We start from the raw sequence: 27,769 nt of genomic DNA on the forward strand, positions 1-27,769 counted from the left end.
GATGCTCCTTGGTATCTACCCAAAGGAGCGGAAAACTTATGTCCACAAAGAAGCCCGTACAGGAATGTTTACAGCAGCTTTATTCATAATTGCCAAAACCTGGAAGCAACCAAGATGTCCTTTAGTGGGTAAATGGATAAACTGTACTACATCTATACAGTGGAATGTTTGTCATTCAGCACTAAAAAGAAATGACTACCAAACAATGAAAAGACGTGGAAGAACCTTAAATGCACACTAAGCAAAGGAAGCCAATCTGAAAAGGCTACATACTGTAACATTCTAACTACATGACATTCTGGAAAAGGCAAAACTATGGAGACTTAAAAAAAAAAAAAATCAGTGGTTGCCAAAGGTTATGGAGGAAGGACGGATGTGTAGAGGACCGAGGATTTTCAGGAAGTGCAACTACTCTGCATGATACTATAATGGTGGATACATATCTTCTACATTTGTCCAAGCTCATAAGATGTACAACACCAACAGTGAACCCCCCTGTGTAAGCTGTGGCTTTTGGGTTCTAATAATGTGTCAGTGTAGGTTCATCAATTGTAATAAATGTACCATTCTGGTGGGAGATGTTGAGAAGTGGGGAGGCTGTGTATGGGGCAGGGAGTGTTTGGGAAATCTGTACAAATCTCTGCCAATTTTGCTGTGAACTTAAAACTGCTCTCAGAAATACATTTTTAAAAAGTTAAAAATGAATAATTGGGCAAAGCAAAGAAAAAAAAAATGTAAAAGACCTTCACTGGTGACCTTCAAAGTTCACTTCAAGCCATCTTTGCAGCCCCAGGTCCCAGCCTTCTAAGACCTGGACAGAGAGCGGGGAACGCCCCCAGCGGGATGTGAGAGGCGAGGAGAGGGGGTGGTCTAGGCCTGGCCTGGGCCTCTTACCGGTGGCTGGCGACAGGAATCACCCGGGAAGCTCTGAAAAACAGGAATGCTCGGGCCCCAGAGCGCACCAGCTGAGCCTTTCCGGTGGCAGCGTCCAGCTCTGCGGAGTTGAAAAGCGCTCCAGTTCATCCTAACGTGCAGGCAGAAATGAGAATCGCCATGAGAGAGCGGCGGCCGGCGGGGTCGCGGGTCAAGGTCCGAGAAGAAAAAGAAACCTTCCCGGGAGAAGGATGCGCCCCCCACCCCGTCCCCCAGCGCGGTCACATTCCTGGATGTTCACTCCAGCCGCACGCTTCCCAGGGGCCTGCGGCCAGATGCCATACTCTCAGCAGCTCTCACCTCAAGAACAGGTGTCCCGAGGGCAGGTGCGCTCACCTTCTGCCCCGGGAGGAGGGAGACCGAGTCCGTGACTGGGGCCGACAGCGCGCCCCGCCCCGTGTAACAATCCAGTCCCGGGAGCCACGTGCGGGCTCCGCGAAGGGCTTGGTCACGTTTTCCACTCTATTGGCGCGAAGCGCGCGATTACACCAATTCGGACTTCACTTTAGTGACACGAATACGGATGGGTGTGACAAGCACACACCTTGAAAAGCACACACAAAAAAGGCGCGCGCGCGAGAACGAGCACACATTCAAGTGGACCCAGCGCCTGTCCAGCGCCAGGCGGGTGGCTTCCGGGTTCCCGGTCGTCATAGCATCCACGGCCTCCGCGCACCCCCCACCCCCCGCGCCTCCGCACCTAGCTCTCCCGGCCAGCTCTGCCCTCGGCAGCCCGAGAAACTGACTTGGGGGCCCAAATACCTTGGGGACCCATGCGGAGGGAGCACCGCCTTCGCCCCGCCGCGGCATCCCCGCTCCGGGCCCCTGCCCCACACCCGCCACTCCGCGCCGCTGGCGCTCGGGGAGCACTTGTCCGGGGAAAGCTGGGAACCGGAAACGCGCCCCGGCGCGGGCCCCCCGCCCGCCCGCACGCACGCCGGTCTACCGGCTCTATGGCCCTTTAAGGCGGATGTTTCCGCCGTCGACCTGGGGGCGGGGAAAGCGTCGAGCGCACCAGGGCCGCCTCCGGAGCCGTAAGTGGAGGCGAGGGGGAGCCGCGGACCCTAGCGTGTGGCGGGCCAGCGTCTCTGGAGGGGGGCCCCTCTCCAAGGTCCCGCCCCTACCTCGCCTGTTCCCGCAGCTCCGGGGCCCGCGGAAAGGAAGTGCGTACCTGTCGGCCCTTCAGTGGGGCGGGCGGGGGCAGGTTGGGCGACTCTGGGGAGGCCTCCGAGCCGCGGGTGCCCGAGCCCACGCGGACCCGGGGTCTCGCTACCCGCGAGCGACTCGGAATCTACGAGTGTCTTTCACTTTCAGTCTCCAGGAAGTGGAACTGCGTCGACCGTGTATCTCCAGCTGGTGTCGTAAAGCAGGATAATCATATCGTTAACCCCCAGTTTAAGTTTAGGTTCGAGTCCGTGGTGGTCGCAATTGAACGCACCGATTTAGAGGGAGTGAGGGAAGAGCAAAACACGAAAAAATGCCCTGCAGACCGCAGCGGCTTGCAGCCGCAGTCCACGCGGGCCCGGGCAGTTTAGGAAGCGGTACTTTCTCCGCGGCCCCGGGTTGTCACCTCCGCTTCGCTCACTCTTACCCCGCTGCAAATTCACTGAGTGGTTACAGCTGAGTGCATAGCCATCCCGCACCTTTGGCGTGAATTCCCAGCGAAATCTCACTTCCCAGGAGAGCCAGGCAAAAGGAATTAGACAAAGGCTTCCCGCAACCCCGTGCCCGTTGCTTCTTTTGAACTTGTAAAACGGCCTTAAGAAGCATTTGGAGCTACTAGAGAGAGAATGCATTTTCTGGCTAGAACCTCACTCAGGATTCTTTTGCCTCACAGCTTTGAGCGAGCAGAGAGCTGGGCGCGGGCGAGATGGCCCTGGTGCCCTATGAAGAGACCGCGGAAATGGGGCTGCAGAGATTTCACAAGCCTGTTGCCACCTTCTCCTTGGCAAACCACACGATACAGATCCGGCAGGACTGGAAGCAACTGGGAGTCGCAGCGGTGGTTTGGGACGCGGTAAGTTAGCCCCAGGGCCTCTGAGCATCAGCAATTGATTATAAGACTGGTCTTTATTTTTAAAAAATAACAGCTTTATTGCGTTGTAATTCACATACCGTACATTTCACCTATTTAAAGTGTGTATGTGTGTGTTTTTAAGTAAGTTCACAGAGTGGTGCAACTATCACTACTGCTCAATTTTAAAACATTGCATCCCTCCACCCGTTCCAAAAAAAAATAAGTCCTACCCATTAGAATCACTTCCCTGCCCCCTCCCCACCAAATAGATTGCATTTTAAGGGTGAAGAAAGACAACTGAAAGAAATTAAATGACTTACCAGTAATTTACCCAGCAGGGAAGAGGGAGGACTGGAAGGAAAGCTGGGGCCCCTAGCTGCTTTGGACAATAATTATTCAGTTAGTTTTTAAGTTTAACATTGCACAAAGAATATTGTAAACTGACAAAGCCAAAAATGAAGATCATGTGTTTTCTTTAAGTTTTCCATAGTTGTAATGATCAAAAATTATACTATAATTGCTGCTTTACTTTTTTCTCTCCCAGCACTGTTCTTTCAGCTGCTTGTGACAGAGACTTGCCCTAAGCATCTAGCCACACCTGGGATTCGGTGGGAGCTCAGTGAATGTTGGATAAATGATTGGTGTAGATACAATTTTACAATCTTAATATTGTATCAGGGGTGTTAGAGAAACACTTAGGAATAAAAGTCTTGATATATCATAACCCAGTAATACCACTTCTAGGAATCTGGTCCAGGGTAACTACAAGAAAAGTTTTCTCAGAAAGAGTAATAAAGATGCATAACAGTGAGGAATGGGCGAATCTCCTACATTCTCACCAAGAAGAGGAATTGCTAAGTACGCTAATAGTATGTGGCCATAAAGAACAAATTATATTTTAAAATTACGTTATATGCTAATAGTATGTGGCCATGAAGAACAAATTATATTTTAAAATCACGTTAACAGTATACAGTGATTTATGGAGTTATAGGCAAATGCTAACTCACACATCAAGTCCAAACCTTTGGCTAAAACTTACCTTTTGATGCCCAGCTCCTCTGGGGTGATGAGCGTTAGGGATGCAGGAGAGTAGGCGAGAGGGAGGAAACTCCAGGAGCCTTGGTGCTGCTCTGCTTTTTCCCTTTGGTTGTGGCCTTGCTGATTTGAACTTGGTTTAGGAACTGGACTTTCCTTTAAGCAGAATCACAGAGACTGTTCATGTCAGCTCTACCAGAGTGATTTTATAAACCTCGAGTGTAAAAATGCTGTGACACAGTAAGAAATTAGCCTTCCCAGATTCAGCAGGACCCTATCCTGGGTGGGCAGTTTCTCTGACCACTGCTGTCCATCATAAGGGCCTCTGGTGGGGCCTGGGGCAGCTGTGCTGCGGAGCTTGGTGTCTGTGCTTGCTCCAGGTGACCTCCCAGCAGCAGCTGAGTTCCTGTGTGAGCTGTTACACTGGGAATTGAACCTTGCGGTGGGAGGGGGGTACGTGATGTCTTCTTGGAGCATGTAGCCTGCTTGAAACCCTTCAGGCCCTAAAGCGCTTGTTGACCTAAATTGTCATGCTGTGTTTTGACTCAGGCTGTCATTCTGGCCACGTATCTGGAGATGGGAGCTGTGGAGCTCAGGGGCTGCTCTGCCGTGGAGCTGGGTGCTGGCACGGGGCTGGTGGGCATGGTGGCTGCCCTGCTGGGTGAGTGTGACGCATGGCTCACTCCTGTGTGAGTGGAACTCATGGAGGGGCACCTTTTCCTGACGCAGAGCTCATTGTTAGTTTCCCTCTTATTGGGTTACTTTTCTCCCCCTGTACTTATTATGAGTCACAGGCCAACTGCAGTGCTCTCAACTCCAGGAAGGCTAATTCCTTCTCTCTCTCTCATCCTATTATTTATTCTTCTCACGGGAGATTGCTTTGCCCACTTCACTTCTGTGATGCCCATAATATGATCTTAAGGCAACTGAGTTCAAAGAGAATTATCTTATTTGTGTACATAGCTTTTTACTGTTTAGGTGCTATCTCTGTACTCTCGGATTTAACCCTAGGAGGTCGGGAGAGCAGATAGTCTCTTACTTCATTGCTGAGGAAGCTTTGCTGGTTTTTTTCTTTTAGGGAGGGCTGGCCCCCCCTGAAGTTTGTACTGACATCTATTAAACAGTGTGCAGTTCTGAAATGATACCAAGGTTTGTCGGTTTTTGCTTGGCATACAGACATTAGTTTAGGCCTGGAGTATTTTTAAGCTTCATTTCTATTTTATAATTCATTGTTGACTCTTTTCTACAACTTCCTGCTCATACATTTCAAGCTGTGCCTTGATTGGATAGACCAGCCTCTGAGATACAATGTATAATAGTCCCCACTTCAGTGTTGTCACCTGGAGCTCTTGTTAAAATGCAGTTTCTGCTTCTGTAGGTCTGGGGTGGGGCCTGAGAGCCTGCATTTCTAACAAGCTCCCAGGTGATGATGATGATGATGCCGTAACTGCTGGTCCTCAGACCACACTTGGGTGGTCAGGATCTAGAGTTCCATCGAGTGTGTACAGGTACTTGAGCACCCACTAAAGCCCCACTTTTGTCCTGTCCTTTTTCTGGTAACATATCTTTTTCAGTATTTCTTTCTCTGTTTAGATTTTGCCTCCCAGGATTTGATGGGGAGCACAGGCAGGAGTGGTGGGTGGAAGTGTGAACATAGAAACTGATGTAGGTCCATCTGTCTGACACCACAGCACTGTCAGCCACTGAGGAGGCCCTAGCCGATACACCACCTTTTGATCTCCTCAGGTTAACCTTATATCGTCCCTGTGTATGTTAGGTATATTTTTAATTTTCATTTTTCCAGTGAAGCTGGGATTCCGGGAGATTAAGCCACTTTCTGAAGTCCTGGTCAGTGGTGACCCGAGACTCAAACCAGGCTTGTCAGACACAGAGGCCCAGGTTCTTTTCTTTCCATGGCACTAACTCCCGTCTCTGTGATGTTTGAGAGGACTTACCTGGAAGGGGAAATGAGGTTTCTTCTGTCTCCTCCTGAGAACAGGGCCTCTTCACTGCTGTCAACACAGCAGAGCGTGGTGACCTGCAAAGGATTAGAGGCCCACTTGGCTCTGACCTTTTTTTGTTTCAATTTAATTTTATTGAAGCACAGTTGATTCACGGTGCCGTGCCCACATCTGCTGCACAGGAAGGCAACCCAGCCACGCATACACACATTTTCCGTTACGGTCCATCACAGGAAGCTGAATACAGTTAGTTCCTTGTGCTACACAGTAGGACTCTGGTGTCCATCCATTCCACATACAGTAGTTTGGCATCTGCCAATCCCAAACTCCCAATACTTCCTTCCCCACCACCACGCCCTCAAATCCCCCAACCACAAGTCCACTCTCCACGGGCTCTGACCACCTTTAATTCTTACTAGCTATGTCACCTTGGGCAAGTTGCTGAATCTCTAAAGTTCAGTTTCCCAATAAACTGGGGATAATAACCATATTGACTGACCAGCGAGGATCAAATGGGAGCAGGCATAGAAATCTGTTAGGTCGGTGACGGGCACAAAGTAAATGCTCGACAAGTGTTCTCTGCATCTTCATTTCTGATCTAGAAATCCGGATCTGTGGGCTTGGGAAAGCCAGCATAAGGTTCTTCAAAGACCATCACAGAGCGAAGGACCAGTTAGTTGTTGCCACAAAAGATGGGGACTCTGGGAGGGGCGAGAACAGCAGAATGGCAGACGGTGTTCTTGTGGTTGCCCCGAAGCAGAATTAATGGCTCCCTTCTTTCTCTTCCCCACAGCGCTCGGTGTCCTCCACCCCAGCTCTGTCACATTTCACTGTAGGCAGTTGTTTCATGTGTCTGTCTCTCCTGGCAGGCTGAGGCTCCTGAGGAACGGGGCCGTGTCTCGTTCTGTGTGTCCTTGGCCCTAGTACAGCAGCTGGCACACAGTAGATACCCAAATAGCTCTGGAATAAGAGATGAACTAGAAAATCATGAAAATTACTGTTTCTGTTATAAAAATGATATAACTCTATTACAAAAATAGCCCTGGAAGCAGTCTAAAAAAGAAAAACCCACCAAAGATTCTGCTTATTCATGACTTTGCAATATAATTACCGTTAGCATTTTGGTGTATTTCCTCCTATTCCTTTTCTCCATCCGTATTTTAATCATAGTTATAATCGTGATTCCATACGTGTGCCTATGTGTGTGCATGTATATTTTCAGACATATATGATGTTTCATTTAACATGTCATGCACATTTCTCTGTGCTATGGCATGCTTTTCATGCTCATTATTTGTGGCTACAAAGTATTAGGCTGGAGAAATTTTGATGCTGAAACCTAAGAGTAAGAAAAAGTTAATCTCTTTAAAATGGAAACAGAACTAGAATAGGTAGTGCTTTGGAAATGTCAGAAAGAGGTTGATTGTTCCCCTTTTTAAACTATTTTCATTTTTTGTAACCTAACTCATTGATTCCCGACTCTGGGAAACACCCACCACGTGCCTGTCATGGTTCTAGAGCAGCAGGTCACTGCTCTCAGGAAGCATCCATTCTAACTCTAACTGGGGCGAGAGGGGGGAAAAGACAAATTACATTAAAAAGCCTCCCCCGCAAATGGTCAATGATATGCAGAATGTTAATCTAGGGTGATGAGATTTTCTTGTTAAAAGAAAAAACAGATGCTAATTCCTGGGCGGTTCCTGTGTTCTGGGTGCTGTGTCTTTATGGCCTTCATCCTCACCACAACCCGGCATAGTAGGTCTACTTGGAGCTCTTTTCAAAGTGTCGAAATGGAGGCTTAATAGATGTCAAGTAACTTGCCCAAGGTCAAAAGCTAATGGATTGGGGAGTTAGAATTTGAATCCAATTCTGACTCTCAAATCCTGGTTCTTCATTTGAAAACCTCTTCAGCCTTTATACTACTTGAAAACTATTCTTAGGAAAAAAAAATCACATCTTAAAGACAGGGTTCTGTAAGTTGGGTTGGGGTCAGGAATCTGGATTTTAAAAGCTTCCCAGGCGATTTGATGCCCAACCAAATCTAAGGACCACTGTCTTAAATATAATGCTCAGCAAGAAATCGTCTTTTAGGGGCTTCCCTGGTGGCGCGGTGGTTGAGAGTCCGCCTGCCGAAGCAGGGGACACGGGTTCGTGCCCCGGTCCGGGAAGATCCCACATGCCGCGGAGCGGCTGGGCTCGTGAGCCATGGCCGCTGAGCCTGCGTGTCCGGAGCCTGTGCTCCACAATGGGAGAGGCCACAACAGTGAGAGGCCCGCGTACCCCACACACACAAAAAAATCGTCTTTTAGTTTTCTGTAGTTCCAGTGCAAGTCTCCACTGAACTTTCAACTTGTACGTTTAAATGAAAGCTGTTGATGTCTGTACGTGGCTATTTGTCAGCACGTGTTTAAACTTGAACTCTAATTCCCTTTCCAAACTTGTCCTTTCTCTTTTGTTCTGAGTTAGCATCACTATCCAAGTAGTCACTCAGGCCAACTCCTTGACCTGCCCTCCCCGCTGCCCCCCCGGCCCTTGAGCCCTGCTGGGTCTTTTAACTATTTCTTGATTCCACTTCTCCCTTTCCATTCCCACTGTCTGGCTGGAGTGCTCATCATTTGTCTCCTGCAAGATTCTATCCACATTCCCACCTGACCTTTCTACCTCTGTCTTATCAAACCCACTTTTCCCAATAGCTGTCAGTGTGGCCCATGTACAATGCAGAAGTGATGGGGTGACGCTGTGCCTTCCCATTGCCTGCAGGCCAAATCCCAGGCTTCTTAGTGAGGCTCTGTCATCTCACTTTGCTGACTTTTTCAGCACAGGTGCACTGAGTGACGTTTCAGTGACACACACACTGCCTCTGGCCTGTCCCTTCTGCCTTGAATTCCCCTCTTCACCTCTCTCCTCTGGTTAATGCCACATCTTCCAAGTGTAAGCTCAGGTTTCCTTTCCTTCCGAAATCTTTCTTCGACCTCTGCTCCTCTCGAAGAATTTTTCCTCTGTGACCACATAATTTCCTATATTTCACTCCCTACCCTGCATCAGAATTACGTTTATGTGTGTCTCTCTCATGAGACTCTCAGTCCCTAGAGGGCAAGGCCTTTCTTACCCATCTCTGTATCTTTAGCGCACACTCTGTGCTCCAACGCTTGAATAAATCAAGGCGTTGCTTACAAAACTAAAAACTAAAAGTAGTGACAAATGTTTACATGTTCTTTTTCCATTACCAAGTGAGTGACAGCAGGTTATATTGTCTTCTTGGGTCAGTTTCCATTAGTTTTTCATGAACTAAATATGGTCTTATCACCCTCCTTACCCAGCATAAATCTCACGGGCAGTCATTTTATTACCATCTTCACGTACCGTCAATACCCTGCACTTCCTTGCTTCATCCTCTTCACTGGGCTCAAAACAAGGTTACGTGCAGCTCTGCACTTGTTCCAGGCCTGCACCCAGGCAGCTGAATGTGGCTGGAGGAAACAGACGACTTCTGGGTCTCATGTTAAATCCCTGGCCGGGACCCTCTGGGGGGCTCTTCGGGCTGCTGAGGAGTCCAGCTCTGCTCCCCCTCTGCTGCCCTCCAGTCCTCCTGTCTCCACTTTCACTCTCAGCTGATGACATTTCTCCGTATTTTACTGAGAAGATTGAAGCAATCAAGAGAACTTCTATAAGGTCCCGGCACTGTCTCTAACCACCCCCTGCATCTGCATCCACGGTCTGCCTTTGTTCCTGTTGCTGTATGCGGGTGCACTGTGGCTCCTCCCCGGGGCCAGCCGTCTCTTGCCTGTTCAAGGGTGGTGTTCCAGTGGTTCTCTTTCCTGCATTATCACTTTTCCCTCCTTCTACCTGATCATTCTAGTCAGCATACAAACTTGCGGTTATTCCTCCCATCCAAAAAGTAAAAAATAAAACTTAATAAGTGGCTGATTATAGTTCTGTAGCAGGAAATGTATAAGTTGACCCTGGAATATCTTGTTGTACCAGGTAGCAAGGAAGCTATCGAGCATGACTGGGTTTGTGTCAAAAGTCCGTTGGCAGAAGATAGACGACTTGAACATCGATAATGATGGTGGCGTGGGTTTAAATACATCAGTTATGTTTAATGCATGAGTTCATGATACAACAACGCCAAAGTAAACCCAATCTGCCATCTTTGGAGGATACTTAGAAACCAACTCTTTGAAATCTGGTTTATAAAAGGGGAGAGCAAAATTTATCCTGCCTATTCAAACAATTCCTATTCACACAATTCCTCTACAAAATGAATAGCCAAGTAGTAATTGAAAGAAGCTTAATCAACAAATAAATGCAAAACGAATCTAATAAATTAAGGATCTGGGCATTGAGTATTTGTGGTTGCTCACATCACAAAAATAGAGCCTACCAGATATTACATCCTCTTGATGAAAAACACCACCACCACCTCCGAAACACTCTTGTTCAAAAAAATCAGACTCAAATCAAACAAATTTACAGGGGATACAGAGCACAGAGGAACATGTCAAACTATACAAATGGCATAATCAGCCAAATCTAGACTGGGGGAAACTACAGGACAGATGATTTGTTTCTTCCCTAAATTGCAGGAGAAAAAATAAATAAATAAATAAATAAATAGGGGAAACTGATAGATTAAAAGAAACTTAAGACATCCTGCATACCCTTCACCCAAATAAACAAACAAAAACTCCCAAAACAAAACCAGAGGCAGGATGATAATATTCTGTGAGCTGAATATTTGGGTGATAAAAATCGAGTAACTAGGGCTTCCCTTGTGGCGCAGTGGTTGAGAGGCCACCTGCTGATGCAGGGGACACGGGTTCGTGCCCCGTCCGGGAGGATCCCACATGCCACGGAGTGGCTGGGCCCGTGAGCCATGGCCGCTGAGCCTGCGCGTCCAGAGCCTGTGCTCCGCAGCGGGAGAGGCCACAACAGTGAGAGGCCCGCGTACCGCCAAAAAAAAAGAAAAAAAAATCGAGTAACTGGTTGCGGGAGTGATTGCCAGAGTCAGGAGAGTGGTTACTGCTGGGTGGCCTGTGTTTGGGACTTGGCCTGTGGTGGGAGTCTGGGAGCCGTGACAACAAGAAGGGAGCCTGCAGCTCGCCCACCTGCATCACTGTGGCCACCTCCTCACAGGTCTTCTTGCTTCTGGCCTTGCCCCACTGCTAGGACTTCTGTTAAAACCTAAGTCAGATCCCTAGTACTTCTGCTCAGCACGCTCCAGTGGCTTCCCGTCTCACTCAGAAAACGCCAGAGCCTTTTTGGAACTTAACCTGGGAAGCCCCAGCTGCACTGCCTCCCTTCGGTTACTTCTTCAACCTGTTGCTCCTCTCACTTTGTCTCCTCCTGCTTCATCCCTCCTTCCAGCCCCTCTAGCCTCCTCCTTGCCTGCCCCTGTGTAGGCCTTTGCACTTGCTCTTCTACTTGCTAGGAATCTTCTTCCCCCTGATATGCATTCGGTTATTCCCTCACCTAAGTCACCTTCTCAGTGAGGCCTTCCCTTTCTACCCAACTCTCTTACTTCCTGATGTTTTGTTTTGTTTTGTTTTTCCGTTACGCGGGCCTCTCACTGTTGTGGCCTCTCCCGTTGCGGAGCACAGGCTCCGGACGCGCAGGCTCAGCGGCCATGGCTCACGGGCCCAGCCGCTCCACGGCATGTGGGATCTTCCCGGACCGGGGCACGAACCCGCGTCCCCTGCACCAGCAGGCGGACTCTCAACCACTGCGCCACCAGGGAAGCCCCTTCCTGATGTTTTATGTCTCTCTTTCTTGCTTTATTTTTTTCCTTAGTGGGTATCTCCAACTAACATACTAGATTTCCTACTTTTAAAAACACCTCTTGCTGCCTATCTCCTCACTTGAACGTAAGTTCTATGAGGGTAGGGGTTTTTCTCCCATGCTGTTGGTAGACACTTGGATGTTTGTAGAATTGATGGACATTATGGGGCATGGTCAACTGACATTAAGATCCTACTGAAACTCCTGGAACACCTGGCAGGTTAGAAGTAGCCTCAGAAATCCCTGAGACAGGAGTTAGAGGAGGTCTCCATCTAAGAGCTATTAACAGGAACACTGAGGTGACATGCAGAAGACCAGATCACTCCAGTATTCCCAGCAGAGTACTCTGTAGACTGTTAGGAAATCCAGAGGTAAAGTTCTAAGTTAAACCAGGAAAAGGCTGTCTGTGATTTCTGTTATCAAGAGAGATGAAAAGTATCACTGAATTTTGCTCATCGGGCAGCACTCTGTCTAGCAGCAAATGGTCAAAGTGGTAGGTGCATGCATCTAACGACTCGCACATTTTCATAGTGTCACACTCAGGACTGAGTCAGATGTCAAAGTGAATTACATACTGTCCTAATGTTACATGTCAAGATAAGAAACATTCAGTATAAGCTGCCACTGAAATGGTCTGGGATCCTCTTGGGGATTGCCCATGAAGATTGCAGACTGAAGGATGCAGATGAGAAATAATTTTAGGAAAGAATGAAACATAATTTTTAAGTTTCAGAATTTATGGGGTCAAAACCAAGCAGGATTACATGTACTATAGTGTTAACACAATGTAGGTGAGGTATTTCAGGGCTGACCTTGTGTGGTTGCTTCTCCGGAAGGATACCTACCAGTTCAGACTTCTCTTGGTCATATTAGTTCAAAAAGTTGGATCTCTTAGTTCATGGTAAACAACCCTCAAGAAACAGATTAATAAAATATTGCCTCATTCATTTTACACATTGCAGGTAGAAACTTAGCACATAGAGAACATTACCTCACATTTTAACCTACAGTACTTTAATACAATCTAGTAATTTCTAACTTTACTATTTTTCAATAATTATGTATGAATTGCATGAATACATATAGATTGTCTGCTTCATGACAGCATAAGGAGAGGAAGACTGAGATTTCTTAGTAGCCAGTAAATCTTTTCTTTGATTCTTTTTAAAGCTTTAGCCCCAGAAGGGAACCTTTCCCGGTTTATGGTATCTTGTCATCCTCATAATCGTTTGCTCCCAGATTTTTCATCTTGGGACTCCATTTTACCCTGAGGCCTACTGACTTGAAGATGGTGACCTGATGAATGAAGTATAATGGTAGATACCTGTGAAGGGTGGGCCACTTCTGTCTGCACAATTCAGAAGCATCAGCTAGCTTGTCACCTGTATTTAATAGGCATAACTTCAGCAAACAGCAAGTGTGTCATAGAGGCAAACCAAAGTTTCACTTTTACCTACAGGCAGTAGGGAAGGAGCAGCTGGCCATGGTTCTGACATGTCACAGCTCTCCACGAAGGCATCATATTGTGTCTGTCAGGTGGAATACTTAGAGACACTCACCCTGCTCTTTAACTTGACCCCTCTACCTATTAGTTGTACTGATGTGTGCATTACTTTCTGTCCCATGTTCTAGGTGCTCATGTGACTATCACGGATCGAAAAGTAGCATTAGAGTTTCTTAAATCAAACGTTCAAGCCAACTTACCTCCCCATATCCTGCCCAGAGCTGTTGTTAAGGAGCTGACCTGGGGACAGAATTTGGGGAGTTTTTCACCTGGAGAATTTGACCTGATACTTGGAGCTGATATCATATATTTAGAAGAAACATTCACAGATCTTCTTCAAACATTGGAACATCTCTGTAGCAACCACTCTGTGATTCTTTTAGCTTGCCGAATTCGCTATGAACGGGATCACAACTTCTTAGCGATGCTTGAGAGGCAATTTACTGTGAGTAAGGTTCACTATGATCCTGAAAAAGATGTACATATTTACAAAGCACAGAAGAGAAGCCTGAGGGAGGAGTTGTAGTTGGCTATAATTTCTGAGAATGTTGTCACTGTGTCAATTAAGGTCTTAGACTGGGAATATAACCGTATGTAATGAAATGGCTTACTGTACAAAAAGTCTAACCAAAGGTTCTCAAAAGGCAAAGCAAATGTGCAGTTTTAAAACAAAGCACTTTGTCCCATTGCTGTGACTTCTTAGTTATGTTTTACTCACTCTGAAATTCAATTAACATTAAAGGAAAGTGTGCGATGTTGGTTTATGTTGTTTCTGTATCCCATACTGCTCCCTCTCAATAAACAATTTTCACTGATGCTGTGATGAAGGGTTGGTATAAAGGCATCTTCAAAGCAGTGAGCTTGTTTTGGTGAGGCTAGATCCTGCAAATCATTTAAAACACATTCTAAGACATACAGTTAGCCCAGTTTTTTAATTTTCTGAGTATAAAACAAGAGGTTTGGGCTTCCCTGGTGGCACAGTGGTTGAGAGTCCACCTGCCGACGCAGGGGACACAGGTTCGTGCCCCCGTCCGGGAGGATCCCACATGCCGCCGAGCGGCTAGGCCCGTGAGCCATGGCCGCTGAGCCTGCGTGGCGGGAGGCTGTGCTCCGCAATGGGAGAGGCCACAACAGTGAGAGGCCCTCGTACCGCAAAAACAAAAAAAAACCCAAGAGGTTTAATGGACATTCCCTGAGCTGTTAATACTCTTGAAATCTTTTGTCTACTGCATTTAGGTCTTAAATACTTTTGGTTGTTTAAGATTAGGATGTGAGTTTTCTAAGGTCTCACATGCTTTCTGGCGTAATTTCGGATTTAGGTATATAAACAAAGGTGTAAGTCAAAGTAAAATTTTAGTTACTTTTTGATAGCACCTAAAATCTTTTACCTCTATGTGCTGGGAATAGGTTATCTTCAAATCAAAAGCTATAGTTTCTCCCTTCAGCTTTACCCTTTGTCAAATGTTGTTTTTGTATTTCTTTCCTAGGCTTTCCCTGCCTCCTTATGCTGCATAGGATGACAATGAAAAAAAGTTTTAAACCTCATCCCACTGTGGGAGGTTAGCTCCCCAAGTATAAGCTCCATCTGTATTGTACTGGTAATTGCTTACTCAATGTCTGTGCTCCCCAGAAGACTGTGAGCTTCTTGAGGGCCAGGAATGCTTCTGCCCCTTTCATTATAGCCTCCCCAGTATCTAGTATATCATAACCAAATATTTGTTGATTGAAAAAGATACATTACATTTAGACTGTATTGATCTCTGGGTTAATTGGTTGCTAAATTGTTTTATGATTATCTTTGATAGACTTTGTGAAGTCACACACATACCCTGCCCTTTTTTCCCAATGTAAAAGCTTAAACAACAGCTTAAGCAGATTGAGATCCAAAGAATATTATAATCCCAGTATGGTATTTGGTACTAGAGATAGATTTCCTTCGTAAACGCTTAGAAACAAGACCTCCTCCCTCTTAACCTTTTAGTGAATATTTTGGAGGTGGAAACACCAAATACTTTGTTTTCTACACATATTTTAAATAGAGGTTTGGCTTTAATAAAGGTGAATTTAAAATTCTGAGATTGTGATGTACCGGTTCAACACAATTCTGATAAATGCACATGAAATTGAAATATCCACAGCTTACTGAATCCATAAAATGCCAGTACTGCACCGTAGGCATGGAAGGTCTTTTAAAAAAAGTAAAATAAAAGCCCTGCAATATCAACAACACTATAATGAAAGACTAATCCCATCTAGGTATGGTATTAGAAATGAAGATACTAATTGGAGTTCAGCTGCTTTCCTTTAACATCCCTAACTTTGGAGAGAGGTATTAGAATGTCTTGGGGTGTCCATGGGGTGGGCGGGGAGCCTGGATGCTCTACCAAGTGAAAGAAGCAGTGATCGGCTTCTTTTACATTTTCATAAAAACCAGTAAGACTCAGAAAAGGTTGAAGGTAATTCTTTCCCCTTGGCCTACAAATAGAAGAGGTGAGAAAAATTCAGCAGGAATACCTTGGTTGTCTAAGTGAAAATCAAATGATTTTTTTTGGCTTTGAGTTCAAAATGTGGCCACAGGTCCAGTTCCCTAGGGAAATAGACTCAGAGGTGAAGGTTAAGGTGCAGAACGTTTAAATGAGAATGCTTTCGAGAGCGACACCTCTGATGGAGTAAAAGTAGCAGGACTGGGGAAGAGGAAGAAATTGGGTTGGGATGCAGTCAGGAAAGTCCTTAGTGGAATTCAGAGCTGAGGTGGCCGGAAGCTGGGTATTGAGGCAGGGGGGTGGGACTTACATCCTTGTGTCGTCAGTCATTGGATGCAAGGAGCTGAACCTTGGGGTGAAGACAACACCTGAGAGACTCAGCTGAGAGCCATCAGCCACGAACATTCCCAGAAGCTGGGAAATGAGTGCTTCAGGGATGTGTGTGTGGGGATGGGGACATGAGACTATATCTGGATATTGTAGCGCATTGTCCACTATAGATGTCAACGAAGTTGTGACATTTTTTACTTAGGAGAAAAGGATTAATTTATCCCATAAACGTGAATTTTAAGTGTGCTTGTTTTGTCTTCAAGTTAAGGTTAGAAATCTAGTCTCTGGACCTAGTGTACTAAGTAAGCCTTGATCCTCACATTGCTCAGTTTCTTCAAACTGTTATGCAGTTAACTTAGCCAGTGGGTATCAGTAACTTTCTTCCCAGTTAAAATCAAATACCATGGCCAAGATGCTAAGTTAAAATATACATCAGGGCTTCCCTGGTGGCGCAGTGGTTGAGAGTCCGCCTGCCAATGCAGGGGACACGGGTTTGTGCCCCAGTCCGGGAAGATCCCACATGCCACGAAGCGGCTGGGCCCATGAGCCACGGCCGCTGAGCCTGCACGTCCGGAGCCTGTGCTCCACAACGGGAGAGGCCCCAACAGTGAGAGGCCCGCGTACCGCAAAAAAAAAAAAAAAAAAAAAGTTAAAAAAAAAATATACATCAGATTCTTAGAACTAAAACTACAAAGTACGCTGTTGTCTTCTAAGTAGTTATCTCTTAAGGGTATCTTGCTTTAGTTCATGATAGAACCATCTGAATCCATGGTACCATCTTCAGATAGTTTCTAGCGGTACATTTATTCTTTTATACTAAAGGATCAGAATTATAATCAATCAAAATACTTTATCTAAGTGAACTGAACACTAGATTGAAAACTGAGGGCAGAGTAACATTGTCTGAAATGTTTCATCTTACCAAATAGTTATGCTCCAATAAGACAAGGACCATACCTCATATTTATATTTCAAGTGTTAAGTGACCTCTTCATAAAGGGAGTTCAACAAACATATACTCATGAAAAATACAGATTCCTTTACAGATCAGTTACCTTATTAAATTGCCTATTGTCAGGGATATCAAAATGTAAAGCATATTCTGAGTAACAAAATTGTTATGAACTTATATAAAAGATTCACTTCCAACATCATTTGTTTAATCTCTATGCTTTTATAGTGGTTGATAGCATTTTCAGTCATTTTTGAAATCAAGAAACAAAAATAACAGTTTAAGATACCTTTAAAAAAATTCAAGCACTCTATTTTTTAATTTTTTTGGCTGCACCACTCGGCTTGTGGGATCTTGGTTCCCTGACCAGGAATCGAACCCGTGCCCTCAGCAATGAAAGTGCAGTCTTAAACCACTGGACCGCCGGGGAATTCCAACAATTTAAGATACTTTTAAAAATCACTTTTTCATATACCAGTATTGGTTAGAGGTCCTAGACATAGTTGGTGAAACAGACGTGTGATTTATTTTAGTGTCAGAGAAAGTCGTAATTTTACTGCTCCCCAGAACCTCTACGAAGACAGAAGTAGCATTTTCAAGTTCTTTCACAAGAATGAGGTGAGACACTACAGTGAGTATTATTTCCCTGTTGTGGGAAACTGGAGACTTGGGTTCTCTTAGCACTGACGTGAACTTCAGAAAAAGCAGGGCAGTCCTCAGGGTCTTTTTTTTGCACTTTAAAAATTGAGGATTTCTTAGCTCAGAAGTTTCCTTCTGCTATAAAAATCATGTTATGCTTTTCTTTCTACAACCAGAGAAGGGTTAAAATTTAACACTAGAAAAGATGGCATACTGGAAAATTGTTTCCTAGATGGGAACAACTGTTTCTCAGGGAGATTAGAAGGGAAAACAGTATAACAGAGTTGAGAAAAGGAAGGGCCAGCTTTCTTTTTTATAACTTTGTGTAAGGCTGGTTCTGCTACTTCTAATTTTTTTTCATATAATATATATATGAAGAGAGAGACTGTGAAGTTTGACATAAAAAATACTAACCAACATGACATTTTTATTAATTTAGCAGATTAATACTGCTTAGGAAACCAAATATGAAGAAAACCATACTTAATAAGTTTCCACTTTTCAGTATCTATCCTGGAGATATACAAACTTGTATATATCTATACTAACTTGTATATATCTTAACAGTCAGCAGTTTCAAGCAACCTGAATGTCCACAAAAGAGGGTACTGGTTAAATAAACTATGCTGTATCTATACAATGGAATACTTCACGCCTGTTAAACTGAGGTAGATATACATATACTGAAATACAACTATTGCCAAGACACATTCAGTGAAAAAAAGCACCATTTATATAAAAAAGGGAGAATGAGGAGAGAAAAGACATTTACATTTGTGTGTATATGCACAGATTGTCACTAAAAGGATACACAAACTCACCCATTTGTACTGTTTAGTTTTTTCCAAATATACATATTACTTTAAAAAACTAAGTTAAAAAATAAGAATGAGGACATTATCAAGAAAGTGAGGGCTTCCCTGGTGGCGCAGTGGTTGAGAGCCCGCCTGCCGATGCAGGGGACACGGGTTCGTGCCCCGGTCTGGGAAGATCCCACGTGCCGCGGAGCGGCTGGTCCCGTGAGCCATGGCCGCTGAGCCTGCGCGTCCAGAGGCTGTGCTCCGCAACAGGAGAGGCCACAGCAATAAGAGGCCCGCATACTGCAAAAAATAAAAAATAAAATAAAATGAAAGTGAAAAGAAAACTTACAGGATGGGAGAGAATATTTGCAAATCATATTATCTGATAAGGGTCTAATATGCAGAGTATGTGTGGAACTCATAAGACTCAACAACAACAAAAAATTAAAAACAGAGCAATGAACTTGGACATTTCTCCAAAGAAGTATACAAATTGCCAACAAACACATGAAAAGATGCTCAATATCGTTAGTCATTAAGGAATTACAAATCAAAACCCCAGTGAGATACCACTTCATCCATGAGGATGGCTTTACTATTTTTCTTTTAAAAAGCAAAATAACAAGTGTTGGCCAGGATGTAGAGAAATTGGAACACTCATACATCACTGGTGGGAATGTAAAATGGTGCAGCCAGTGAGGCAGTTTGGCAGTTCCTCAAAAAGTTAAACAGAATTTATGACCCAGCTATTCCACTCCTAGATGTATACCCCAAAGAATTGAAAACAGGGACCCAGAACAAAAAACTTGCACATGAATGTTCATGGAAGCATTATTTACAGTAGTCCAAAAGTGGAAATAACTGCAACGTACAACAGATGAACAGATAAATTGTGGCATATACCTACACTGGAATACTACTCAGACATAAAAAGGAATGAAGTACTGATAAATGCTACAATGTGGAGGACCCTCAAAAACAGTGTGCTAACTAAAAGAAGCCAGATGCAAAATGTCACATGATTATGTGTAATATCCAGAAGTGGTGAGCCTACAGAAAGATTGGTGGTTGCCAAGGGCTGGAGGAGAAAATTGAGAGTTACTCTTTACTGAGTACAGCGTTTCATTTCGGAGTGATGAAAATGTTTTGGAACTAGATATAGGTGGTGATAATACATTATGAATGCACTAAACGCCACTCACTAATTGTTCACTTTAAAATGATAAATTTTGTTATGTGAATTGCACCTCAATCATAAAAATTACATTCAAACTCCTGGAAATTCCCTTTCTTCTTCACTTGTTAGGCGCTCATTAGAATCCTAAGCCCCAGTTTGGTCAATATGCTTAAGAAGGTTGTCGAGAAATTAAAACGCAGTGAGGGGAAGGATAAAACTGATTAAGACAGGGCTTTTCTGGGTTTTTGCCAGTTTAGTGGATAATGGCAGCATCTGCAAGACAGAGAACTAGCCAAAGGAAGAAGAGATTTACAGGAGTAATTAAAAGTGCAGTTTGGACCTATTGTTTTGCAATCAGAGATGACAAATATGAGTCTGGAATTCAGGGCTAAAATTGTATAAATGTGTTAGAATTGTTTCCTTGGCTGTGTCTTAGAGCGTCTTGAGGACAGGAACTTCTGTGCCCCACAAGTATGTTCTCAACAGGTACGTATTTGTGAAATGAGCAAGTGACAGCAAAGATATGGATGGAGAGAAGATAGGCACTGTTTGCTTTTACTGGCGGTCCAAGCACCTGAACACGATTTGCAAGGAGGGTCAACGTAGGTCCCAATTTGCTCAACACAATCCTGGTTTACACCTCACCCTTTCACTCTCAAAAATGTCTATTTGTACAATAAATTACATGTTACTCTTTGTAGAAGAAAAAAAAAGGAATACAATTCATGTAATTCCTTCAATACAATGGCAGACCTAACAGGCTTAATAAACATCGCAATTAAAAAAATTCCTTTAGAACGCAACTGCTTATTTTCAGAAATTGAATCAATAGTACAGGAGAGAATCTTTTATTCTTGTGCTTTAAGCAAAGAGCAGATTAACCACATCTCCTCCCCTTTCCTTCCACTTTATGGTCACAGAACTTGAGAATTACAAGGGGAGCCAGGCAGTCATCTGTCCTTATCAGTTCTTCCAACGCAAAGATGCGTTTTATGACATTACAGACAGCTGGCCATATGTCTCCTCCCATTGGTTGTCTCAACAGGGGAGTAACATCTCCAGATCTTCAAATAGGCACTGTTTAATCTTACTGAAAAAAGAAATCTTGTGCTAAAAACTAGGAATACAGTGAAATTAAGTAACTAAAGATGTGTTCTTGTTGCTTGAGTTAGTTTTCTGTTGCTGTGCACCACAAGCTTGTGATATAGTCTAGCATAACTTCTGCCCTTTAACAAAAGTAATAAACCAAGTCCACAAAACATAGCTTGACACAACTAGCGAAAACCACAATGTAGAGATCCCATCCCAAAAAAGAGACTTATGGAGTTTTTAAAAGCATGTTTATGTGACTGCACATAAATGTTTGTGTAAAAAGGGTATTATGACAGTTGATACCACAAAGATTACAGTAAGAAAAAGCACTTTATGACAATATTTCACAAATTCACAAGGATCACTTTAATATACAAAGCAATTGCTACCATTCTGAACACAAAGCAGCTAATATGTACATAGTGTTAATAAAATCCATTATAGCTCAGTACATTTTTTCTTTTTACAGATAAAGCACAAAAAGATTTAGGTAAAAAAATTAAAACAGGGATGTTTCTAGAATGTAGGGAATTTTATTAGAAATGTATTTCCCTCACTATAGTTACTTATTTAGTATTCAACTCCAATAGCAACATCAGAGTTAAAAATCAATACCCTGTTTTGTGCTGATAGTTTTGGGGGGAGGTATTCTTTACCCCAATCCTCAAGCAAAAACCAAAAAATTAAAATAAAAACCACCCACAAAACCAAAAACCCAAACAAACACCTTTCTCTCTAGAAACTTCCCTGATTATTTTGTTTCTAAAGTTTCAAGTGATACAGCTAGGTTAGAAATAATTCCTCTTCTTGGGGGGAATGACAACTGACGTGACAAATCAGTCGGGGACTTTACATGGAAAACGGCAAACTAGCACTCTTCTTTGCCATCCTAACCTATACTCACAGAAAAATGTTGACGAATTATTTCCCACTTTTAATATAAATAATTTTATTACATACACAAATTGGAGTGGCACCTGGATAAAAATACAATGTCTATAAAGCATATACCAATTCAATTTTAAAAAAATAAGAAAATAAAACCTCCCAAACACAATGATAGATCATTTCACTTAGCCAACTAACGTAAGATCATTATCTGCAGGGATTGTCTTCCTTCCCTACCAATTTTTAAACTACTTTAGATTTACTCTCACATCTCTGAGATGCTCCTCAGACACAAGCTTAGAAATGCCATACCTTCTGTAGGCAAGTATTAAATAATGCCTCTATAAAGTAGGTAAAATTTGAATTTCCTACTGTATGACCCTTTAAAAGACATTTCCTGAAGACTGTTCATTTTCCTTTTACTTGCTGGCGAGAATAACTCAAAATGTATCGTGTTTTACCCAGCTAGGACCTGTATGCACAGTACCAGAATGCAGACAGGTCAATATTTTCTCTCTGTGCTAAACAACTCAGCCTGTTTATAATATCAAATTGCTTCACAGGCTTTGTTCTATTTTTTTTCCTATTTTAATTTTTTTAAAAAATAAATTTCAAGCTAAAACACCTGAAATATAATCCCTCCATTCAAACGTTATCTGGTCCCTCTTAAAGTCTGCCCCCTGAGGACACATACAAAGGCTTAAGCTACATTCACTAATCAATAAGAACTTATCATAAGCAGATGAGACAGATGGAACTTCAGCACCCTGTTTGATTTATTTGAAATTCTTCCATACTGACTCAGCTTCATGATATGTTCGACCCCTCAGGGATTAGTGCCTCTCTTAGCCGTTGATTCTAGAAAGTCAAGGAAACCAGTTCCTAGTACATACAGTGACTGTGCAGTCAACTTAAAAAAGTCAACATACCAACATTAAAAGTATTCAAGATGTATGTAAGCCATCCAACAAAAAGTTCTAGTTGTGCTTTGTACAACTGAGTGAACAAATTTATACAATTCTTCACCTACAGGCTTACTTAAGCATACCTCACTTTTCCCCTCCTCATCTGAAATCAGTCAAATGTGATGTTAACAAAGACAATTTAAAGTGAAAAAATTTAATCAAATTAATACATGTGTTCTCCATGATAATAATGATTAATTGCCTTGAGAAGTCTTACTGTTCTAGACAAATTCAAGGATATCTTGGGATCCTATAAACAGTATTAATGTTGGGGTGAGGACAGTCTTACTTAAAATTGGAAATAAATATTTATTCACTTGAGTTGCTTTTCCTTCTATCTTTATCCATGAAGAAAGATAATAAGATAGGGTTTGAACCCATCTTTTAATTAATTGGGCTAGTCTAATCTAATTTCCTGATATTTTTCTTTTACAGCATTTATAAGGCTAGCCTTTAGGTGTTAAAATATTTTAATCAATGAAAAAAGCTGCCATAAAAAAAGCCACATGATTTGAAGAGAGGAGAAAGACATAAAAAGTCAGATGACAATTAATTGATGAGGGAATTTCTCAAGTTTGCTAATACCCAAACAGGGTCATTTTTAAAAGTGCAAGTTACACCAAACATTTACAAAGAATATAATGTAAAAATAATCCAAATAAATATACAACTTTTGTATTAAGTCAATGGGAAACAATATACCAACAGTTTTCAGGGTTACAAAGGCAACAAATAAAGCCTCTTGGAAAAACTGAAAAGGTGTGTTAACAGTTGTCTCTAAAGCCCACTTTAATTCAAAATCTTAACTTTAAGATATTAGCCTTATTTTAACCCTTCAAAATGAAGCAGCCTTCTGATCTTCAAAATAAAGAGACCAATATATGCTGATAGCTGACTACAGTTGATCACAGAACTAAAAATATTAAAAATGAAATCTAGATTGAAGTCACTTAAAGTAAGTAAAAGCATCCCGGTTTAAACAGACTTGTTTCTTCCTAAGCCTTTGTATGATTCCACATGTCACCCCAAATGGTCAAAAGGATCAGGGATTAGGCCTGAGAGACAGAGATAAACTTCAGCCAGATGACTTCTGATCGGACAGCCTGCCTGACTGGTATTGTGCTTTCAGATACTAGCACTGCTGCTGACTTACCATCAAGATACATTTTCTGACAAAAATCCCTGCTCAAATGAAAACACCAAAAATTCTCCCCCAGGATGATTTTTGAAAAATCAGTGGTACCTTTTAGAAGCTATCTTCAAAATGTTCTTACCACTGTTATAGCTGCCAGAGACAAAGCACAAAAACCAAATACTTTTTTGTGGGGGGGGTGGTGGTGGTGGTTCAAGTGACTAGGTAACATATTTAAAAGTATCAAGCCAAAGAAAACTGACAATTAAAAAGAAAACACTTAGAAGAAAATCAGGAGATTAAAAAACATCAATCATGAGTGCTGGGGTAATTCAGTCCAAGAAACTACCAAAAGTGATGCAATAAAATACACAAAAATGTAAAATTTCTTCCGACCTCAGTATACTATAATACTCAGCATTCCTGACTTAAGAGCTCTCAGAGCTTCAGATTATATACTGTATGTATATATATATATATGTACACATATTATACAAATGCCATTCCCCCCCGCCAGGAATATCTAAATGAACAGAGCACCTATGACAATATTATGGTTGCCAATATGGTACTTGAGTTTGAAAAATGAACTTAAAAATTACATCTGATATCAATTTTTTTTAATAATGTGAACACATTGGATCTAGCCCTTTCTAAACCACTTTTCAGTTAAACACTATCAAAGCTTGAAAAGTCGTAAGAGCAATATATAAAAAATAAACCCCTCCCACTTCATTTTTATTAGAGTTAATCTGTCCTATAGATAAAAGTGCCACATGGCCCTATATTTGCAAAGTGAGCAATACCAAACTTGCTATTTTCTAGGCAAATCAGTAGCATATGTACAGATTCCTATGATGACATTTTTATTCCCTTTTGGCCAATGAAGAGAAAAAACATTTATAATGTGGCCACATGTTATTGGCTATAAGATTTTTAAAAATTATGCTGTTTTCTTAACAAAGATTCTCAAAGTTGCATGCTTAAAAACAAACACCTTTTTCCCAATTCTCTTAAAAAAAAGTTTGCTCAGAATATGCTTAATTTCTATCTGTATAAACTGAAATCTTCATCTCTCTCCAAGGGTCTAAACAGATTTAGCAACAGAATACATTTCTTACCTCACCATTAAGTAACTGACTTCAAACCAGTGCAATCGGTCTTCTATAACTTACAAATTCAGCCAGCTAATATGGATGTGACTTGCCTTGATTTATCAGGGACTAAGGGGACCACCAACTTTCTAATTATTAAATAGAAAGCCTCAACTTTTGAAAACATTTAACTTGCTAAATACTAGGCAATTTTCATTTATAAAGCTTATGACTTTTAAAATGTTCAGGTCTGACATTCTGACTCATTAAGAAAGACTTCTCGTTTGTGAATAGATTTGTGATTTTGCTTGGTTTCTATTAAACCAGTTTTGGAAAATGACACATCTATGCAGGTATACAAATAATTTTTACACTATAACTTTCCCCATTAGCTCAGCAGGATAAACAACAAAATTTACAGTCGTTTGAAAGCCTTCTTGAGAACCTGGTGAACTGTCCAGATACATGACTACATCACTCAATTCTTAGAATGGTGCTCCTTCATAAACTCTGTTCATCCTTGAAAAAAGACAACGGTTTGTTACAAATAAAAATATACCATTTACAAATATTAATTAAAAATCTTACTTTTCAAAATGGACTCAGTAATTAACACCCATATCTGCATATTTTGTTAACACATTAACAAACTTAACTTTTAAAAACAACCATGACTAAATATAAAACATTAAATTCTAGACTCTTTTAAAAAAGGAATACCTTCTCAAATGAGAAATTATAATCTAACATTATGTCAATCTCCAATTTTTCAAATCCACCTCAGTCTTATTTTTTTTTAAAGGGTAACTTTTAAATTTATCAAGCTTAGTGAATAAAATGAGTATTGATAATTAAAAGCAGTACTGGAAACAATGTGTGATACATACAAATACAGACTGTTATAGGTAAGGAATTAAAACAGGTAGCTCCTTTACAGAGTAACAAAGGATATATAGCATATTGGAAAGCTAAAGCATAGCTATCCTTTTTATCAATAGAAGAAAACAACAAAGATATGTTTTGCAAGAGTGACAATCCAAATATTGTAGTACAGCAGTCATTCAAATATGTCTGAAGAAAATTATCTTCCTTGTGCATATCTAATACTGTACTTTAAAAGAACTATATCCTTATAGCTTCTTTCATTAAAAAATTCACTACTCTGTTAAAGTATGTTAATATGGAAAAGATTTAAAATCAGTATTTTTCTACAACACATAACATTTTATAAACAAATACAGCACTTTGCTTTAACATCTTGAAGGCTTTCCTGTTGGTGGTATAATATAAGTGCAAAGGGGAACAGTTTAATTAGAAAAACCTTTTAAAGTAAATGAGTGACAATATAAATATTTTTGAAGGTGGTGACAAGAACATTTATTTAAAAACCTTGTTATGTAACTCAAGGGATTGGTTTACTAATGAGCATCTTTTTACTAAGAATTTAGTACTAAACTAAAACAAGCTTTGTACTTTTACTTACTTTGATTTAATTTAAAATCAAATACCATGCTTTTTCATTCAGTTGGTTACTTCTTTTAATGTATTCAAAATGTTGAACACATACAGAACTGAATTAAGAAGCAACAACTGCCCTATGGAAGAGCTGTAGTTAATACAGAATATTTTTAAGAACCAAGGACAAGTTTTCAGTATTGAAGAGAATGTACATAGAAAGCACTCCAAATTCATTCTTAATTTCTTCAACACCATCCTAAAATTCTTTTAGAGGGTATGTCTCTTAACAATCTTACATAATTCACAATGAAAATGTGAAAACACGTCAATTTGGCAATCAACACGTCTTCATTGCACCTACTTACTTTATGCATGCGGCCCACACATTACTTCAGCTCAAGAGGCTGGGGTAATTCTGTCCCTAAGGCAATCAAGGAGCTCAGCACAAACCTTGAAATCATTTAAAAAAAGATTTTCTTTTCCTCATTTCCCCCATCAATTTACAAGTAAACAAATTATTACTTCTTGAAGAGGGCGGGGGATAAAAAGCACAAGTCTCTTCATGATTCGTGGAGCTGAAAATTTCTTGAGGGGAGAAGTGGAGGCAGGTGTTGGAGCATTCACAGTTTAATGCAAAAGCACAAATGAATGAAAATTCTGTAGTTGCTTTCAGGCAGTTTTGCGCATAGAAAAAAAGAAATGTTTAGAAAATAAATGTTTATTTCATCTTTCTGGTTATGGCCAAGCCAGTCCTTTTTCCACCATAATAGGTGAAAATTTAAATCCCAAATTAATCTGATTTGTGGCAGTAAAGGTCCTTAAGTGCTTTTAGCTCCTCAATCAGTGTCTTGTTTTGGTTTTCAAGCACTGCCACTCTGTTTTCTAGACATTTCACATATTCTTTCTTCTTTCTACGACATTCTCGTGCTGCTTCCCTACAAGCAAAAAAGGACAGGAAAAATTATGCAACATTTCTGTATCATTTATTTTGCGTTAGATACTACATTAAAAAAAAAGATTTAGCTCAAAGCAACAAACGTTTTAATATATTATAGATCAGGCATTTGAGAAAAATAAACAGAATGACTTGGAAATTGTCTAATGTAAAATTTTAACATACCATAGAAAGTTGATTAAAAAAAACCATTCAAAGCACCCATTTTAATTGATGGGGCAGAAGGGTGGCAAGCACTTTCATACTCCATTAAGAATTACTAAACCTCAGAGGAGAATACAACATTGAAATGAGCTTCAAATAAAAAACAAAAAGAACTCTTTAGCTTGGAGAGTGCCTCTTTAAGCTTCTCAAAAATTTCGATCTAAATATTTTTAGATAGAATGAAAAGATTCTCCTAGTGGATTGTATGGGCGAAAGGACAGACACACAGAACAAGGAACATGCTAGACACCCCAGAAACAAACCTATACAAATACAGTCAATTAAATTTTGACAAAAGTACAAGGGCAATTCCACAGAGAAAGGATAGTCTTTTTTTTTTTTTTTTTGCGGTACGCAGGCCTCTCACTG

The 27,769-nt window shown here is 41.7% G+C and overlaps 2 protein-coding genes and 1 long non-coding RNA gene across 15 annotated transcripts in view; 1 reads left to right on the top strand and 2 right to left on the bottom strand.

The window, feature by feature from the left end:
• Positions 1-2,264, bottom strand: part of LOC132494863 (uncharacterized) — a 66,371-nt gene extending 64,107 nt beyond the window's left edge. The window contains exons 1-2 of one of the 4 annotated variants that reach the window (XR_009533171.1): positions 2,105-2,264; positions 895-1,024 (exon numbers count right to left, since the gene is read on the bottom strand). This is a non-coding gene — a long non-coding RNA (uncharacterized LOC132494863). Of the gene's footprint in view, positions 1-894; positions 1,025-1,233; positions 1,652-1,695; positions 1,839-2,104 lie in introns of those variants that run through there. The other 3 variants (XR_009533170.1, XR_009533172.1, XR_009533169.1) reach the window with 3 other exon arrangements.
• The window catches only part of METTL21A (methyltransferase 21A, HSPA lysine), a 57,660-nt gene continuing 31,555 nt past the window's right edge, over positions 1,665-27,769 (top strand). For 3 of the 7 annotated variants that reach the window (XR_009533166.1, XR_009533167.1, XM_060106235.1), the window contains exons 1-3: positions 1,665-2,096; positions 2,771-2,950; positions 4,538-4,649. Coding sequence is in view for 5 of the 7 variants with exons in the window: in XM_060106235.1 (XP_059962218.1) it covers positions 2,804-2,950; positions 4,538-4,649 (259 nt within the window). In the remaining 2 variants the exon portion in view is untranslated. Of the gene's footprint in view, positions 2,097-2,166; positions 2,339-2,366; positions 2,475-2,770; positions 2,951-4,537; positions 4,650-13,359; positions 13,992-27,769 lie in introns of those variants that run through there. The other 4 variants (XM_060106232.1, XM_060106231.1, XM_060106234.1 and 1 more) reach the window with 4 other exon arrangements.
• CREB1 (cAMP responsive element binding protein 1) overlaps positions 20,977-27,769 on the bottom strand; it is a 57,348-nt gene continuing 50,555 nt past the window's right edge. For 3 of the 4 annotated variants that reach the window (XM_060106228.1, XM_060106229.1, XM_060106227.1), the window contains one exon: positions 25,995-27,176. In XM_060106228.1, the coding sequence (XP_059962211.1) occupies positions 27,032-27,176 (145 nt within the window). In that variant the 3' untranslated portion in view covers positions 25,995-27,031. Of the gene's footprint in view, positions 25,303-25,994; positions 27,177-27,769 lie in introns of those variants that run through there. The other variant, XR_009533165.1, reaches the window with a different exon arrangement.

Source organism: Mesoplodon densirostris, chromosome 8, assembly GCF_025265405.1.
Source record: "Mesoplodon densirostris isolate mMesDen1 chromosome 8, mMesDen1 primary haplotype, whole genome shotgun sequence".
NCBI classification, from domain to species: domain Eukaryota; kingdom Metazoa; phylum Chordata; class Mammalia; order Artiodactyla; family Ziphiidae; genus Mesoplodon; species Mesoplodon densirostris.